The 19,091-nt window shown below is 37.0% G+C and overlaps 1 protein-coding gene across 1 annotated transcript in view; it reads right to left on the bottom strand.

The window, feature by feature from the left end:
- Window positions 1–891: 891 nt before the first annotated feature.
- The window catches only part of CDH7 (cadherin 7), a 117,097-nt gene continuing 98,897 nt past the window's right edge, over window positions 892–19,091 (bottom strand). The window contains exons 10-11 of the mRNA XM_068562533.1: window positions 17,572–17,823; window positions 892–1,385 (exon numbers count right to left, since the gene is read on the bottom strand). Coding sequence (XP_068418634.1) covers window positions 892–1,385; window positions 17,572–17,823 — 746 coding nt within the window. The remainder of the gene's footprint in view (window positions 1,386–17,571; window positions 17,824–19,091) is intronic.

The following is a 19,091-nucleotide window of genomic DNA, read 5'->3' as shown; positions in this document are numbered from 1 at the left end:
GAGAAAAATCAGCATGTTCTGATGAGCTTAATATTCTGAGGCAGGAAGATGGACCTGAACTGAGTGGAGATTGGCGGTCCAAAATAAATATAACACCATGTGTCAAATAAAAAAGAAAAGATAGTCTCCTGTACAAATCAGAAGAGATAATAAAAAAATCAACGAATAGACAGCAACTTTTTTTCATACCTACACAAGCATCTCAAAACGACTGCCAACTTTAAGAATGGTTTACCTTTTGCTTATTTGGAACATTTCAGAATTTATTTGCTAAACAATGGTTTATGTTGCCTTAAACCAAATTTTATTGGCTTGTTTGGAGGATTTGGGAGGATTTTCTAAGAATATTTATAGTGCTAAATAAAATGTATTTGCTCACTGACAGCAATAAAATTCTGCTGGATGCTCTAATCTAGCAAGCTGAAAGCATCACTGTAAATTAAATTTGTCCCAAGTTTTGATATGCAAGAAGTTCCAGGACTCTTCAATCCTGGCATATCATGTTTTATTCCCCTCCCTGCCACTACCGTGAAGGTATGTACAGGACACCCTGGGGACACTGACAACACAGGCCACTACTTACTCACAGAGGTTAGGTGCCTTTGCAGGTATCTGAGAGTTGCTATCTATTCACAAACCACTGAGCATTTTTTTTTTTTTTTTTATCAAAAAGCCTTCAAATGCTCAGAGTCTGTGGTCAGTGCAGTCCCTTGGATAAGTCTAATGAGGATATGCTTCACCAAGGCAGAAACCTAAACGGTTAAAAATGGAGAGAGATTTACAACCATTTCCTCTAGCAAGTGGAGTTCTTGTTTTCTGTATGCAGTGGTGTTTTGTTTTGTTTTTTGCCCTTACTTTTTCTTCAGTACGTTTCAAACTAACGTTCCAGGGCTATGAGTACAGACTCTCCGGGCCGGCTCCGTACATGTCTGCGAGTCGTTTAAAACGTGGTCCCCAGTCACTAAGGTAGTCGTAATTCTGATCAGAGTTCGAGCTGATGGAATCCAGCGAGCTGAGCGACTCAGCCACCGAGCCATTTCCTTCGAAGGCGTATGTCTGCAAGGAATCGTAAGGCGGGGCGCAGGGGTCAACGTCGGCTTCCTTCAGCCTTTCCCAAATAAATTCCCGGAAAATGACATTATCTGGGATGCTCTTAAAAGTCGGTCGACTCAAGAACTGAATTTCTGGAGTCACATCTCTCCGGGTCTTGGTGTCTCTGAGGACGTTGAGGTTTCTGAGCGCGGCCATGTCAAAGGCTTCCGTGTCTTCCTCCCCCCCACCCTCGTCATCATATCTAACGATGTTTTCTCTGATATCTCTCTCTTCGTCGAAAATAAGGGGCTCTTTTTTCCTTCTTCTCATAGTGACGATCAGGAGAATCAACACTGCAACAAGGAGACAGCAAAGGGAAAGTTTCAGTAAACTCACGGCCGCTCCCTCACCCTGGTGAGATTCGGCCTCTGATGCTGATTTCAGAGTTTTCTGCCCTTTAAAGGGAAATGAATGGGCCGCCTACTTCCATGGGAATACACAGCAGTAAATGTTGCTAAAATTGCTAAAACGCCTTTAAAATAGAACACTTTTTATACATCAAGGAACCCTTTTCCACACCTGTTCAGAATTGATGTGTCCCTCTTGAACGTAACCCCCATAGCATTTGATAGAGCAAAGGGAAGGGCCAGGGTAGGATAAATAATTTCAAAGCCATGAAACACCAAGGGATTTTTTTTTTTGGAACTCCTTAATTGCTGGAAAGGCAAAGTGACATTCATAAATGTTTGGGGTCTAATTTAACAACGGCAATTTCAGAAGGAAATGGATTATAGCATTTGGCTGGGTTCTTTGAAGAAATGCCTAGTACTTGTCTATGAAACTCAGCTGTTAAATAAAATCCAGCATGTCAGACCATATACAAACATTAAAAGCTTCTTTATAATAGAGTCCCGCTTTCAGTATGAAACACTGAACTTGGTTTTTATGTATTATACCTAGAGAGAGAGAGTACAGGTTGTGAGATTTTAGCAGTAGCCAAAGTTTGATTGAAGAAATCAATCATCCCTTTAACATTAGGAATTTTTCTTCCTTTATCAAAACTAATAAATGATAAAGCACATGTTTGCACTGGAAAGCAGAGGAGAACAACTACACTGGCTACTCTTTAAACAAACTGAATATACTTTTGTGCCTTTTAATAAGTACAGTTGTCACTCTGTATCTGCAGGTTCCACATCCAAAGATTCAAGCACCCCCGGGCTGAAACTATTTTCTTTTTTTTAATTCCACGAAGTTTCAAAAAGCAAAACTTGGATTTGCTTCACATAGGCTACTATTTTATGTAACATTTACATTGAATTCATAACTATTTATATAGCATTTACATTGTACTGGGTATTATAAGTAACCTAGAGATGATTTAAAGCATAGGGGAGGATACTATGCCACTTTATATAAAGGACTTGAGCATCCTTGGAGTTTGGTATATCGGAGGTCCTGGAACCAATTCCCTACAGATAGAGCTGGGTGACTATACACTAATAAGGTGAGTACTCTTCTCTGACTATGAGTGACTGAATGCTTGCCGAATTGGGAACACATTAGATTTCATGGCCTGTTGAATCAAGTTAAAATGAAGTAGAAAGTATTCTTGAATTTTGGAATTCAAAAATATATAAATTAGTGAATTACCTTTAATGATCTGTCTACAAGTAAGTTATCTTTTTAATAATTTTTAATCACAATATTTTTTTCCTGCAAGGTCTAGGAGGCCCAGAATATACACTAAGTGGATTATTGTTTGGGGTACGTTACTCTCAGCATAGTTTTAAAAAGGACTTTGAAATATTTATATTTAAAATACCTTTTAAGGTATTTCTTTGGCATTAAGAATCATTTGAGAATAAAAATATAAAACTAAGAAAGACATCAAGGTAGTTCAGAGTAATTAAATGCAACGACTAGGGGTGAAGCGTATTTCAGCCTTCAACTCAATCTGTTTTAAAAAAACCAAAACTCTAAGGATTTATTTAATTTTAAACAAAATGATTTTATTGTCAATGAAAAGTATATGCTTTCTTAAGTATGCGTCTATTTGTTCTCTATCATCAACAGGAATATGACTGACAAAGATATTTTTATTGGAGATCTATGGAAATAGTGGGAAATCAATTGTTTACTGGGGCACTTTTTTATTTCCTTTCCTATTTGACCCTGGCCTATTGCTCCCCCAGAAGCTTTATCCACAGCCTACAATTTAGAAACTGAGATACATTTCTGAACTTTCTGGCCACCTTCTCATGTTGCTATGGCACATAAGTGCTTAATTCTCTTCTTTCTTGATATTATTTACTACATTTAAATGTTATCAACTGGCTTCATCAGAGTAGGAAACATGTAGTTCAAAAGCCAATGCTTTTGAAATGAATGAAATACCATTCATTTCCTGTCTGTTCCCATAAATATTATGCCATGCGTCTGCCCTCCCTGCTACGTGGATCCCCAACCCTGTCCCTTTTGGTCTTCTGAAAATTAGCATTTCTACCACCCCTAAAGCCTTTTAGTTTTCAAGCTCCATGCTAGAATGTTACAAAAAAGACATGTTTACAAAAGATTAATATGTTTCTGTTGTAACATTCTGGTATGAAGCTTGAAAACTAATATTTAGCTTTGCTGTCAAGAAGGCCTTGGATAAAAGTCCAGTCTTTCCAAATATTAGCTGTGTGATCTTGGGCAAGTAACTTGAACTGCACGTAGCCATATGTGACAATTATAGCCAAGTTCAGGGCTCACAGGGTGGATTAAAGAGAGAAAAGAGATTGGGGAGTAATGTCGGTAGAGGTAAACAGAATGCCAGGCACTTGCCAGTATGCAACAGAGACGTTTTCATTGTTATCCTCTGACCTACCAAGAATGTTAACTCAAAATTCTGTGAACACAGCAAGTGAAGACACTGTGTTTCTCCTTTGACCAAGGAAAAACAATGAATGAAGTTAGGTAACAAGCAAAGTAGAAGGTGTATGAAGTATGCATCAGGGCTTGTGCACTAAAGATTAAACTGGAGAGAGAGAGAAGGCAGTAAGGTGAAAAATGATGGTCTGTACACAGGACGTATCATGTGACCCTCACAGCCGTTCTCTGGGGTAGGTAATTTCCAATTCGATGGTTGTCTCAGACATGCGAAACAATCTGTCTGTGGTCAGTATATTGATAGTAACTCGGGGTGAGGTGTACTCCTGTCTGTCTTCAAAGCCTTTGCACTTTCTATCACACTGTGAGCTTAGACCTTCCACAGAAGGTAACTGAGATACAAGCCGAGAACTCAGGTGACAATTGCTAGCTTGGAGAAAGACACATCAGGGAATCTGAATAAAAGAATTTTAGATTTATATACTTTATTTCTGAAACTTTTTACATAGTCTCCCAGAAATAAGTGATTGCAACAGAAAGGTGGACCAAGAAAGACTTCTCGTTAAGAAATCAAACCGAGTAAGACCATGGAATGGAGAGGTATCAGGGAGAATCGTGATGCGTGGGCAGGGGGAGGTAGGTGAAGATGAGAAATCTGTTACACATGTTGGAAAGCAAAACTGAGGGGGAGCAAATGTCCAATTGAGTACAAAAAACGGTTGGAAGAAGTGAATGGGCACAAGAGTAATGAGGGTATGAAAAAGAGAAGAATTATGTAAGAGTTAGATGCCCTTTTCATTTAAGTCAGTGTCTAAGAATGCAAAACATTTCCAAATTCTCAATTTTCTTTCCTTCCTATAATTACAATGGATCTCGTCATAGATATCTATATCTCACAATTATTACATTCTATTGTAAGTGTATTTTCATGCCACCAATAATACACTTGCCTTTTGACCCTCAATTATAGTGTTTAGTAAAAGTGAAATGTGAGAACCCAGGGGTGCATCAGCCCATGGGTCCAATGCCCATTAAGGATATTAATATCTTATGGAGTTTGTCTTATTTCCCAATCTTGCCTGAAGCTGAGAAAAAAATGTGAAGTGTTTTAGAAGGTTAGACAGTTTAACATTTCAATGACTTGGGAGAATATTAATTTCTAACTGCTTGAGCATGCTATAAAAAATAAATTTTGACCTTTACGTAGAACAAGTATTAACTGTTCTTCAGAGGTTATGGAGATCATCACTGTATTAAAAGGAATATTTTCTGCCTAAGTAAGCACAAGATTATATATTTTAAGAGGTTTTATCATACATCTTTTCTATCATATGGACTATACTTCTGAGTGGAGACAGAAGGAAAGGTTTAGGTCTAGTTGAAGTCTAGGCATGTACTTGAATCGTGCTGGTTTGTGAATTTATATATCTATTTCACAATGACGTGCTAACCATTTTATGCATTTGGTATAGTGATACGATGGTGCACATAGCAGTAGACGTGACACATTTCCTCATGGAACTTATAATTAAATGGGGTGGACAAATATTTATCACACAAGACAACTGTATGTAAAAGTAGAACAGTGATAATTATTCCTAAAGAGGGAAGTATGATCTTCTAAGGCTATGTATTTATTGGGGGAAACAGGTTAGAGGAGGCCTTAAGGCAGAGTAACCGAAGGCTGAGGGTGGAGATGTGATATGGAAGAATATTCTCGGCACAGTCAACCAGTGAGCAAAGGTGTGAGGCCAACGTGTGGGTGGAGAGCAAAGAAAGAAACGGGAGGGAAGCCAGGAGACACAGGCACCAGCCAGGCCCTGCCAGCCCACGAGCCAACTAGCGTTAAGGAGGGCACAATATGATCACAATATGATCAGGTGTATTTTTTGAAAAAAATCATTCTGATTGGACTAAGGAAGTAGGGAAGAGTAGATGTGAGAAAAGAAGTTAGAATGCATAATGTTGACCTAATTTCTGATTTTAGAATTCAGTTTCCTAATATTTGATGCAACATTCTCCAAGCATTTCAGTATGTAGGAAATAGTGCTGGGCGCTGACAAAATATAACAAGAGAGGTTCCCTGCATCCAAGTAGCTCACTGTGTAGGCTATATATACACAGATAAATAGAGTGCAAGTCGTCATGCAATTCGCTGTAAGAAGGTACAGACACGCATGGGTGCAAAGAAGCACGCAGACCAGGAGAGCACCAGTCTCCCAAACCCGAGAGAAACAGAAGATGGAGAAAAATTTAGAAGTTGATACTATAAGTTAGTGAACTCCTTTATTCTAACCTTCACTGTGGTGTGTGTCAGATACATATCCAGACAGTTAACCTGGAACATGCTTTTTACTGAATCACCTTGGCAGTATTTTAGTCGTATTTTCCTAACCCACTTTCCCAGCGGTTAACAGTAGAATTATTTACCCAGAACTTAATAGAATTCTGCAGATGTAATCTGATCACCACAAAATGGTACCAACTTCTAAGTGAGGCTACTTACATTAAAGAACAACTTCTTCCATTCATGTATTAACATATTTCAAATATTGAGTCTGGGGTTCATTTTAAACCACTCAGTCATGTATACTACCATCAGGCCAGTTTTCCCCATCCTTAAAAATCTGTAAAAGGTTTTTGTTTTAATTTGCAAGACTATATGTAAACCTGTTAAACATCAGTTTCTTAAGATTAACCCATTGTTTATAGACTTCTTCCAAAAGGTTAGTGCCTGAATTTCATTTAATTCAACAATATTTTTACTGAGCACAGACTTTCAAAAACTGTAAGCCCCATAAGGGCAGTGGTCTTATTCTGCACAGATATATCTAGAGCACAAAAAAACAGTACCTGATACTAAGATTTCAATAAATATTTGTTAAATTGACAAAGTACGGGCAAGCTACTATGGAGATATGCAGATAGCTCTTGCCATTAAGTTCAATATTTTATATAAGAAAAAAATCAATTATATAATGCAATTATATAGCATTATAATATACGCTAAGAAAATATGTACAAGAAGGTACAGCCAGGATGCTCAGAGAACACAGACAAGATGACACTAAGGTAAGACTTGAAGGATGAGCCAGCCTTCACCAAGAAACACTATTTGCTCTGTGGTCTTTATAAACATTCAGAATTTCTTATTAGTCATAAAAGACTTGTCTAAATCTTCACTATTCAACATGGTAGCCATGAGCCACAAGCGGTGAACAAGCATTTGAAATGTGGCTATTGCTATTTAAAATGGGAATTGAGATGTGCTCTAAGTGTAAAATGTCCATGTGATGTTGAAGACTTAATTTGTTAAGTAAAATATATTAATAATTTTATTGATACGTTAAAATTATAGTTTATACTGCATTAAATTAAATATATTATTAGCATTTATTTCACTTTTTAAGAAGTTTTTGCTAATGAGGTTCCTTGAAAATTTTTAATTACATATGTGTTTCACACTTGTGAATCAGGATGTATTTCTTTTGGACAGTTGATCTAAACAAAAGATTTGGAAATACTAGAAAAATCTTAACTGCATATGGTCTTAAGGTATACTACTCTTATAGTAGGAGATTTTATTACCAAATGACATATTGAATGGTGAAAATTATTATACTACAATTATTATGTATTTATTAGGTGTAACTGAAAAATGACCTAAATGAAAAATTGCTAGCACAATCAGAATTACAAGTTCAGTAATTTTTTATAATTATCCACATCAATGGGCAAGTAAACTTAGCTTTTAAATAACTTCTACTTCCCCCTGCATGTTTCCTCCTCTCCAAAATGGAAATAATAGTACTTACTTCAAAGAAAATGTCTCATAGTAACTTTACAAAGATTAAGTGAGTTTATATTTGTATAGTACTTAAATAGTGCTGCACATAGTAAGCACTATGTGATTTTGTTAAAAATTTTGTTTTTCTAAATTTCTATAATAAATTCTTACACAGTTCAGTTCCTATCTTTGTGGTCTTGCTAAAATTTGAGTCATATAAGTGGTGCACAGAAAGAAACATACATTTTACCATTCACACACATGTGACTTTGATAACCCTCAGTTAATTTAGTTAATGTGTTTGGTATCTACTCTCTTCCATTTATTGGGTGGTATAATAATGAATAATAGAGATACCAGGCCTATTCATGAGGGGCTTAAAATATATAACAAAGGTAGTAAAATAAGCAGTAGAGTGTGATAAGTACTATTCACTGATTCCCAAAAATATTTTTCCTCCTGGGTGCCCTATGCTAGGCCTTGAAAATATAATGGTTTAAAAAAGATATTAAGGTCATTACCCTCAAGGTGCTTTTATATTTGAGCAAGGTAAACATTTACTAATTGTGATATGTGCTACAAAGGAAACACACAGGTTTTCGTGATAAAGATTCATGGGCATGAGGAGCACCTAATTTAATCGGTGGGTGAGGACATTCCCTCTTTGAAGGTAATACTGAGCTGGGGCATAAAGAATAGTATGAGACCAACGGGGTGAAGGGAAACAGAAGGTTTCAGGAACATGGTGGCATGTTTGAATCTCATGGAAAAACAGGCCATGTGGCGCTTCCTACTGGGGGAGTGAAGGATCAGATAGCCTGAGGCCCTCAGGAGGTGAGTAGGTGTCAGAATGTGCCTTGCTTTGCGGACTCTGAGGAACATTTGGATTTCAGGTAAGTACACGTGACGCTTCTGAAATGTTTCGAGCAAAGAAATTATGTTTTCAAAAGTGATATGACAGGAAAAATACAGGGGTACTAGTGCATTCGCGCTGTGATCACAGATGGATGTCGCTGCAGATGACATCCAAGCAAAAGATTTAAAGGATGAGAGAAGTCAACTTATCATTTTGTCTGGATTTATGTGCTGTGTAATCAGATATATCAGATCCCCAGTAACAGAGGGCCAAACGTTGAATGTGCACTTATGAACCCACTCTATTCTTTGTAGTCACAAAGAATAAAGATTTGTAATTAACAAAATTCAAGTGTATGATTGAGATAAATTAGATATCAAATATAGCATTTTTAACTGAAATTTAAACTGAATTTTAAAGTATCCTTATTCTCTCAACTGCAATAATTTTTCTCTCTTTAGACTCTAAAAATCATATATTCTTATCTTTTTTTCTTGAGCCCATGTATAACTAACTCCAGGGCTATTAATCTGAAAATATAATCTAAATGCTTTTAACCTGTGCCATATCAATTTTCCAGAAAAAATTAGAGAAAATAGGCTGGATCTCAGAAGGCCTAAAACTGTAGAATGTTATGAAATGGGAAAATTCAGGTCCAATGTAAATACTTATGGATAAATGACAAAATCTAATGTTCTTTTCTACTACTGAGTACATCTAAACATTCATGGATTCATTCAGTATGCATGTATCATATGCCTTCTCTATTTCACATCAGCATTTTATGAGATGCTATGTATACAATGATGAAATAATGCTTGGCCATTGCCTCCAAAAGCAGGAGTCCACCAGAGGAGATAGACAGAGAGGCAAACCAATCAGCCATGAAGGATGCTCTAAGACTGTTTTATACAAGGTGTTATGCAGCCCATAGGAACAGTACCCAACTTGGACTCAGAAGCACAGGAAGTAAGTCTTGACTACAAAAAAGGAGTTACTATTTGTGGATTCTGGGGAGAGGCATTCCAGGAAGAAGAAGCAAGGCATATAAGAAGAGGTAAAACAAAGCAGGATGAGTCTGAGAAAGTGCAACTCTGCAATTTGACTAAAGTACACTGTGAGTGGAGAGAGAAAAGTGGAGAGAGAAAAGGCTGAACTGGGAGGGAGCAGTTAGGTCATAGACAGAAGGTGATTCTAGTCTGTAGACAATGGCAAGACACAGAAATCTTATTTTAGGCTGGGCACGTCGCAATCACATTTGCTTTTAAAAAGCTTACTCTCTCTGTGGTCCTGGATTGGAGCGGACAGAGACTGGGGAAATTACCATAATTCAGGAGCGGAAAGATGGACCATGGACAAAATCAGGTGCAACATCAAGGGAGAGAAAGACACAGATTCAAGAACCAAAGTAAAATTAACAGCACTTAGGGACTGATTGGCTATGGAGGATGGAACACACAGAAGAGGGAAGGCTGACTGATTACACTCAAAAAACACTTAAGTAGGCACTAAATCAAGATAAGAGATAGGAATGTAGGACGATTGTTCAGTGTATGATAATTTCAGATTTCTCATGTCAGCAGTCCACCAGAACAATGACTGTACCTATCTAGATCTGCTGTTTAAGATCCAAACCAGAGATTTGCAAAATATCTGCATCTGTGAGATACTGTTTTTCATGTCTCAAGACAGGAAGAAGTTTAATCACAACTGAAATTGATCCTTCCTTTTCCCAGAACAAGTATCACAAAATTCCTCTCCATTAAATATGTGAGTTAGAATGATTTCATTTAAGGCTCATGTGAGACAGAGAGAAAAACTGACCTAAGTACAATGAATATTTTATGCCCAAAGGCAATTGGTATATTTTGGTTGTAATGAAGCATAATCTCATATTTAACATACTCCCAACCTTGAGAGAACATGTTTAGAATTGTGTAAGTGGAGGACATTTTAAATTAGACACTCAGAATTCACCAAAGACGTCCTAAAGCCACTATGTGAAACAAAGATAGAGTTGCCATATCCACAGATCTACAGGTGCTTCCAGAGACACACAGGTCTTTCAGATTAGAAAATACATAGGGAAAAATACCTTATAAAGGACATCCAGAAGGCAGTCTGGGCTGTGTTTGGGTCCTGGGTCTGACACCTTATAACACTGTACATGTCTCCGCTAATATACAGTTCTCTCATACAAAAAGTAGGAATAGCAATAACAATACTTAATAATACCTGCTTAGGAAATATGACATGAGAATTAAATTAGACAACACTTGTAAAGCACTTAGTATGAACTTGTTTAGTGTAATTCATTGTTTAGTATGCTTGCACTTGTTTGTTTGAAAAGAAACACATCTGCTATTACCACTAGGACTGCTATGTTAAATATGTTCTTTCATTACACATTACGATGGGGATTTATCTTTTACATATTGCCCTCATATTTTTCTCTGCAATTTAATATTTTTTGCTTAAGTAACGCTATCACTTACAAAACCAGGAGAATAGTTTCCTGTTGAACCAAATCATGAATGGTCTCCACAGTTAAGAGCAGAGCAAATACCGTTTAGGTCTTGGTAGATCAGGGAAGAAAAGCGAAAAGATGCATGACAGCTAAACATCCAGCTGGCTACCCTGGACACACTGGAACTGGAAAAGGTTGAATTCCATGTAGTAGACAGTGGTTTCCACAAATGCCTTCTCAAACCTGGAGGTGGGCCAGTCTAATTAATCCCCACTGTGTCTGAAGAGCTAGAGGGGATGTTACAGGACTTCAATTACTTGGACCTAAAGGTTGAAATAGGGAAAGAACAAAACTTTATAGTCAATTCAGTGGCAGTTTTAGTGAACAGGAAAAAGCTCCTCTGTACAGACTAACAGAAAGAAACTAGCTGTAATATTCTCTGAATAGATGTGCAATATTTAATATTGACACCATACATTAAAACAACTGAAATACTTTCCAGTTATTTCTGGAAAAACCACTGAAGTAATTATTTAAGGTCAGTCATTCATAGATTTTGGGTTTTATTTTTTAAGTGCTTTCAGCCTCGTAGGAAAAAAACTGGGTATATCAACAATTACAAATTTTACTATGACAGGACTTCCCTGGTGGTCCAGTGGTTATGACTCGATGCTTCCAATGCAGGAGACATGGGTTCGATCCCTGGTCAGGGAACTAAGATCCCATATGGTGTGAGGCGTGGCTAAAAAAATAAATTTAAAAAATTAAAAAAAGTTAATTATGATAAAAATGCATAATGAAATTTGTGTTGGAGTAAAATAGTTATTCAAGCCTTAGAATACTAAACTATCTTGCCATATATTGATGACATTTTTCTACATGAAAAATAATTGAGGCATCTGCTTGATAATTTTATCATGAACTTTGAATATGAAAATAACATCTCCCGTTCAAGTGTACTCAGTGTAAATAAAGGAAACCTCATGTTCTGATTTTTGGATCATCTCTGAGAGAATTCAGGTGCAAATAAATTAGAGAGGATGACAGCAAGAGTGAGAAGGAGAGAGAAATCAGAAAAGAATTCACCCCTAAAGTTAGAAGAATACAAATACAGGTGACAAATCCAATTTCATTTCAAATCTTGAGGAAAAAAAAAAGAACTACATGTGAACAGCTTTTAAAAAAATACTTTCAAGGTGCATTTCTTTTAGTTTAATCCAAAAGCAGTGATTGAGAAAAGGAGACCTAGAATCTGATGACTTAACAGCCACTAAAGCGTACCTCCTTTTCCTCCTCTGCAAAGGGCTGGAAATGATTTCTGTGATGCCTCCCAGTAATATTCTGAAACCTTCAGTACACCCCCTTCTATGTTACAAGTAGCTTTAATTTGTCACATCAGTGGAACACAAACTTGGCATGTAGTGAAGCATGCTTTTTTTAGGCGTCTAAAGTGCAGATGTGTCCCCAGTTTCACTCTTCAATTGAACTTGATCCTCAAATTCTTCTCCCCTCTTCACCTTGCTTTTTTCTAACAATATTTGTTCGGAACCCTGAAAAGGAATGAGTAACAAACACTGATACTAGTGTCTAGAAATGAGGTGGTGTAAAAAAATGAGTCATTTGTGCATCAGAAGTCAGGTTCATGCCAGGCTGTGCATCCCATCTGCACCCCTGAGTACTGGCTCTGGCACCTGTCGTAAAAACCCAGAGCCTATAACAGAAGAGACAGAACCAAAAGAGTAAAAGGTCCTGGTTATCTGCTCTAAAAAGTTAAGAAATCAGGTGCAAAGAGACTCTTTCTGAACTGAAACGCTAACATTTGAACATACAGATTACTAGGCAGAATCCTTACTGGGAAAAGGAAACTGTAGACAGAAGCACCTGGTTCCAAACTGTATTTCAGTACAATAGGCTCTGTTTTGACTTGTTCTTGTAGACTTGCAGAAACTTTTAAAAAACGAATAAACTATGGAACATAAACATTTGATTTTTAGAAATGCAAGAGGCATCCCTCAACTAGCGTCTCTATAAGGAAAATGCTCAAATTTAACAAAAAGAGTAGTCATACTTAAAATCCCCCAAACCTATGACTTTACCCTGAAATATATGTATGGTACACACACACTCATATATATCATATGCAAGAATGAAGTGTAATACAACTATTTCACTTACTTTCAGTAACAGCTACGTAATTATTTTAAATGAATTAGAATCACCAAGAAATATAAATTGCAAGGAATGCCTAAGTCACAGATGAAAGTATTTTCTAAAATGAAGTAGGCTTCATTAGAAACCCTTTAAAAAACTCAAAGAAGTTAACTGCTGTGTATGATTAAATTCTAGGTAATACAATTTTATCTTACTCCTTTGAAGTAAGGTATAATCTAAACTGTCTGTGATAAGCTAGTCAAGTTAAGTTCAAAAGGAGTCATCCACACATCATCTACCTATGTCCTTTCTGGACATAGGGCAGGTACCAGTCCCTCCCGCCAGGAAGTCTGCACAAGTCCCTGGACCATCCTCACCCACCAGGGGGCAGACACCAGAAGTAAAAGGAACTATTAATACAAACCTGCAGCCTGCAAAAAGGAGACCACAAACACATAAAACACAACATTAAACACACCAACATTCACATTATAGAGGTCCCAGAAGTAGAAGAGAAAGGGCCTGAGAAAATATTTGAAGAGATTATAGCTGAAAACTTCCCTAATATGAGAAAGGAAACACTCAAGTTCAGGAAGCACAGAGAGTCCCATATGGGATAAACCCAAGGAGTAACATGCCAAGACACACATTAATCAAACTGACAAAAATTAAATACAAAGAAAAAATATTAAAAGCAGCAAGGGAAAAGCAACATACAAAGGAATCCCTAATAAGGTTATCAGCTGATTTCTCAGCAGAAACTCTGCAGGCCAGAAGGGAGTGGCATGATATATTTAAAGTGATGAAAGGGAAAAACCTACAACAAATACTATACCCAGCAAGGCTCTCATTCAGATGCAACAGAGAAATCAAAATTTTTACAGACAAGCAAAAGCTAAGAGAATTCAGCACCACCAAACCAGCTTTAAAACAAACAAACACTAAAGGAACTTCTCTAGGCAGGAAAGAAAAAAAAAATGTGGCCACAACTAGAAACAAGAAAATCACAAATGGGAAAGCTCACCACTAAAGGCAAACGTACAGTAAAAGTAGGAAATCATCTACACACAAATATGATATCAAAACCAGCAACCATGAGAAGAGGAGAGTACAAATACAGGAAATGGGAAATACATTTGAAATTAAGAGACCAAAACCTTGAAACCTCCTCCCTCTATATATATATATATATACACACAAACACACATACATATATATATATATATATATATATATATATATATATATATAGCTATATCAAAACCTCATAAGAACTGCAAACCAAAAAACAATAGATACAAAAAAGAAAAAGGAATCCAAACACAACACTAAAGATAGTCATCAAATCACAAAAGAGAACAAAAGAATGAAAGAAAAAAGACCTAAAAAAACAATTCCAAAACAATTAACACATGGCAATAAGAACATACATATCAATAATTACCTTAAGTGTAAATGGATTAAATATTCCAACCAAAACACAGACTGGTTGAATGGATAGAAAAATAAGATCTGTATATATGCTGTCTACAAGAGACCCACTTCACATCTAGGAACACATACATACTGAAAATGAGGGTATGGAAAAAGGCATTTCATGCAAATGGAAATCAAAAGAAAGCTGGTGTAGCAATACTCAGACAAAATAGACTTTAAAGACTGTTACAAGAGACAAGGAAGGACACTACATAATGATCAAGGGGTCAATCCTAGATGATGATATAACAATTGTAAATATATATGCACCCAACATAGGAGCACCTCAATATACAAGGCAAATTCTGACAGCCATAAAAAGGGAAACCAACAGTAACACAATAATGGTGGGGGACTTTAATACTCCATTTACACCGATGGACAGATCTTTCAGACAGAAAATCAGTAAGGAAACACAGGCCTTAAATGACACATTAGACCAGATGGACCTAACTGATATTTATAGGACATTCCATCGAAAAGCAGCAGAATACACTTTCTTCTCAAGATGGACCACATCTTGGGCCACAAATCAAGCCTCAGTAAATTTAAACAAACTGAAATCAGGGCTTCCCTGGTGGCGCAGTTGCTGAGAATCTGCCTGCCAATGCAGGGGACACGGGTTCGAGCCCTGGTCTGGGAAGATCCCACATGCCGCGGAGCGGCTGGGCCCGTGAGCCACAACTACTGAGCCTGCGCGCGTCTGGAGCCTGTGCTCCGCAACAAGAGAGGCCGCGATAGTGAGAGGCCCGCGCACCGTGATGAAGAGTGGCCCCCGCTCGCCGCAACTGGAGAAAGCCCTCGCACAGAAACGAAGACCCAACACAGCCATAAATAAATAAATAAAATTTAAAAAAAAAGGAAAACAAATCATATCAAGCATCTTTTCAAACAACAATGCTATGAGATTATAAATTTACAGGAAAAAAACCCTAAAAAACACAAACGTGGAGGCTAAACAATATGTTCCTAAACAACCAATGGCTCACTGAAGAAATCAGGAAATAAAAAAAATAGCTAGAGAGAAATGACAACGAAAACATGACGATCTAAAACTTATGGGACACAGCAAAAGCAGTACTAAGAGGGAAGTTTATAGCAATAAAATCTTACCTCAGGAAACAAGAAAAATCTCAAACCTAACCTTACACCTAAAGCAACTAGAGAAAGAACAAACAAAATCTAAAGTTAGTAGAAGGAAACAAATCATAAAGATCAGAGCACCACAGGGAACTCAATATTCTGTAATAAACTTTATGGGAAAAGAATCAAAAAATGAAAAAAAAAAATCTCCATTCTTTTATATATATATAAAACAGATTCACTTTGCTGTACACCTGAAACTAACACATCATTGTAAGTCAACTATATGCCAATAAAATTAAAAAACAAAAAGAAAAACACCACAAAGGAAAATCTTTATCTTCTCATCTAGGTTATACAACTACTATAAAATAAATACACAACTTACCTCTTATTAATATGTTTTGAAACCTGATAGAGAAATAATAAGCACTTTGCAATGGTTCCATATTTTTAAAAACTTACTTAGTCCCTTATACTCTACTTAGACTTTAATTGGGAATTATTTGCCATTTCTAATGAATTTCTAAAAGTTTTGGCGATCTATGTGAAGCTATATGGAAAAAAAAAGTTTATTCCCTTCTAGATTTGGTTAGCTGAAGTTATAGAAGATAATAACTTCCATTTTTATGAGATCATTTACACAGTGTATTAGTGAGTATGTCTTAGCTTGGTTAATAGGTTGAGAACTTGCTTCACTGATAACACTTAAAATTTATTGAATCTTCACTAGATGGTTGGCACATGAATTATCTCATGTAATTTTCACAACAACCTTATGAGTCTAGTTCTATTCCCCTTTGAGATTAAGAAGCTAGCCTTAGAAGAAGTAATGTTCCCCTGGTGAAGAGCTAGTACATATTGGAGGCAGTCACAAAAACTAGGTTTTATCGAACTCCATAAATCTTGTTTTTAAACATTATACAATTATGACTCCCATTGCTAAATTCTGCATTTACAAAAATATAAATGAATTTACAAATTATATTAAACCCCAAGAAAACACAGAGTACAGGCTCAGATGCAAAATTAAATGCTTATTGTCCTTGCTGTAGGAAGGTACACTTTGCCCTCACAGAATGTAGAGGAATAAACCCATTACCCAATGCCCATGTTGGATACCTCCCAATTTTTAAAAGGATGCTGCATAATCTCTTATAAAACTGCAATTCTGAGTTATAAATCTAACTTAACCACATAATAAAGTAATCATGGAAAAGTACAATTAAATGTAAATTCTTCTTGGGAAATTTTGCACTGCTGAAATTTCAAACCTTTTAAGATTCGCAAATAATTATAAAACCCACCTTAAATCTTTTCTTAAGAGAGGTAGGATATAAAGCCATCATTTCTTTTTTTTTAAGCCCCCATATTCATTGGTCTTTTTTCATTATGTATTTCAAACACACAGGCAAGAATAGAGACTAATATAAAGAATGTTCATGTCTTAAGGAATTAAATATCATAGATTCCACCCAAGGCCATTATTTCTAAAATAAGCATATTATCAAAGCAACACAGAAAAAATTCTCTTTACTCTAATACAGTTCCCGGAATTCTAAAGCAAACAGCTGGGAGATATAGTATATGTTTTTTAAAATCTTGAAAAAAATTCAATTTTAAACATAAGCCATTTATCTTCACTGTTTTTAAAAAAATGAAATTGATAATTTTTCTGAGTTATCACTGGAAAGTGTGGCCAATGATCATGGATTGCTCTGTGACCCAAATACCATGAATTAGAATATCTGCATATGTTCTCAAAAGGTATGAAGAGGAAAAGAAAGAAGTTCTGACCTATGGTGTTGTGACTGCTCTTACAGAGCAAGCACTGCAAACAGTACCTACCCAGTAACGTCAGGACACAGGCCAGTATTGCGATCAGGGCTCCCGTGCTGAGGCCAGCAGGGAGGACGTAGGCCTCGGCGTTGCAGGTCTGGGCTACCCCATCTGCATCACAGTCACAGACACGGATGGTGAGGGTGTTGGTGCTGCTAAGTGACGGTGATCCACTGTCCACGATGAAGACTGGCAGATAATAAACAGATTGCTCCTGTCTCCGGAAGCCATTTCTCCTGGTGAGAATTGAGGCTGTGTTGTCTAGAGTAAAGAAAGCAAATGCATGGAACACAAGATTTCTGATGGACTCTGTCCCACCAAACTTTAAGGACCTAAATGTAAGGCCAGACAGTATCAAACTCTTAGAGGAAAACACAGGCAGAACACTGTATGACATAAATCACAGCAAGATCCTTCTTGACCCACCTCCTAGAGAAATGGAAATAAAAAGAAAAATAAACAAATGGGACCTAATGAAACTTAAAATCTTTTGCACAGCAAAGGAAACCATAAACAAGACGAAAAGACAACCCTCAGAATGGGAGAAAATATTTGCAAACAAAGCAACTGACAAAGGATTAATCTCCAAAATATACCAGCAGCTCATGCAGCTCAATATCAAAAAAACAACCCAATCCAAAAATGGGCAGGAGACCTAAACAGACATTTCTCCTAAGAAGTTATACAGATTGCCAACAAACACATGAAAGGATGCTCAACATCACTAATCATTAGAGAAATGCAAATCAAAACTACAGTGAGGTATCACCTCACACCAGTCAGAATGGCCATCATCAAAAAGTCTACAAACAATAAATGCTGGAGAGGGTGTGGAGAAAAGGGAGCCCTCTTGCACTGTTGGTGGGAATGTAAATTGATACAGCCACTATGGAGAACAGTATGGAGGTTCCTTAAAAAATAAAAATAGAACTACCATATGACCCAGCAATCCCACTACTGGGCATATACCCTGAGAAAACCAAAATTCAGAAAGAGTCATGTACGACAATGTTCATTGCAGCACTATTTACAATAGCCAGGACATGGAAGTAACCTAAGTGTCCATCGACAGATGAATGGATAAAGAAGATGTGGCGCATATATACAATGGAATATTACTCAGCCATAAAAAGAAACAAAATTGCGTTATTTGTAGTGAGGTGGATGGACCTAGAGACTGTCATACAGAGTGAAGTAAGTCAGAAAGAGAAAAACAAATACCATATGCTAACACGTATATATGGAGTCTAAAAAAAAAAAAAAATGGTTCTGAAGAACCTAGGGCCAGGACAGGAATAAAGACACAGACGTAGAGATGGACTTGAGGACACAGGGAGGGGGAAGGGTAAGCTGGGACGAAGTGAGAGTGGCATGGACATATATACACTACCAAACGTAAAATAGATAGCTAGTGGGAAGCAGCCGCATAGCACGGGGAGATCAGCTCGGTGCTTTGTGATCACCTAGAGGGGTGGGATAGGGAGGGTGGGAGGGAGATGCAAGAGGGAGGAGATATGTGGATATATGTA

This window comes from Eschrichtius robustus, chromosome 14 (assembly GCF_028021215.1).
Source record: "Eschrichtius robustus isolate mEscRob2 chromosome 14, mEscRob2.pri, whole genome shotgun sequence".
In the NCBI taxonomy this organism is placed as follows: Eukaryota; Metazoa; Chordata; class Mammalia; order Artiodactyla; family Eschrichtiidae; genus Eschrichtius; species Eschrichtius robustus.
This window is presented reverse-complemented; position numbering and strand designations above follow the sequence as displayed.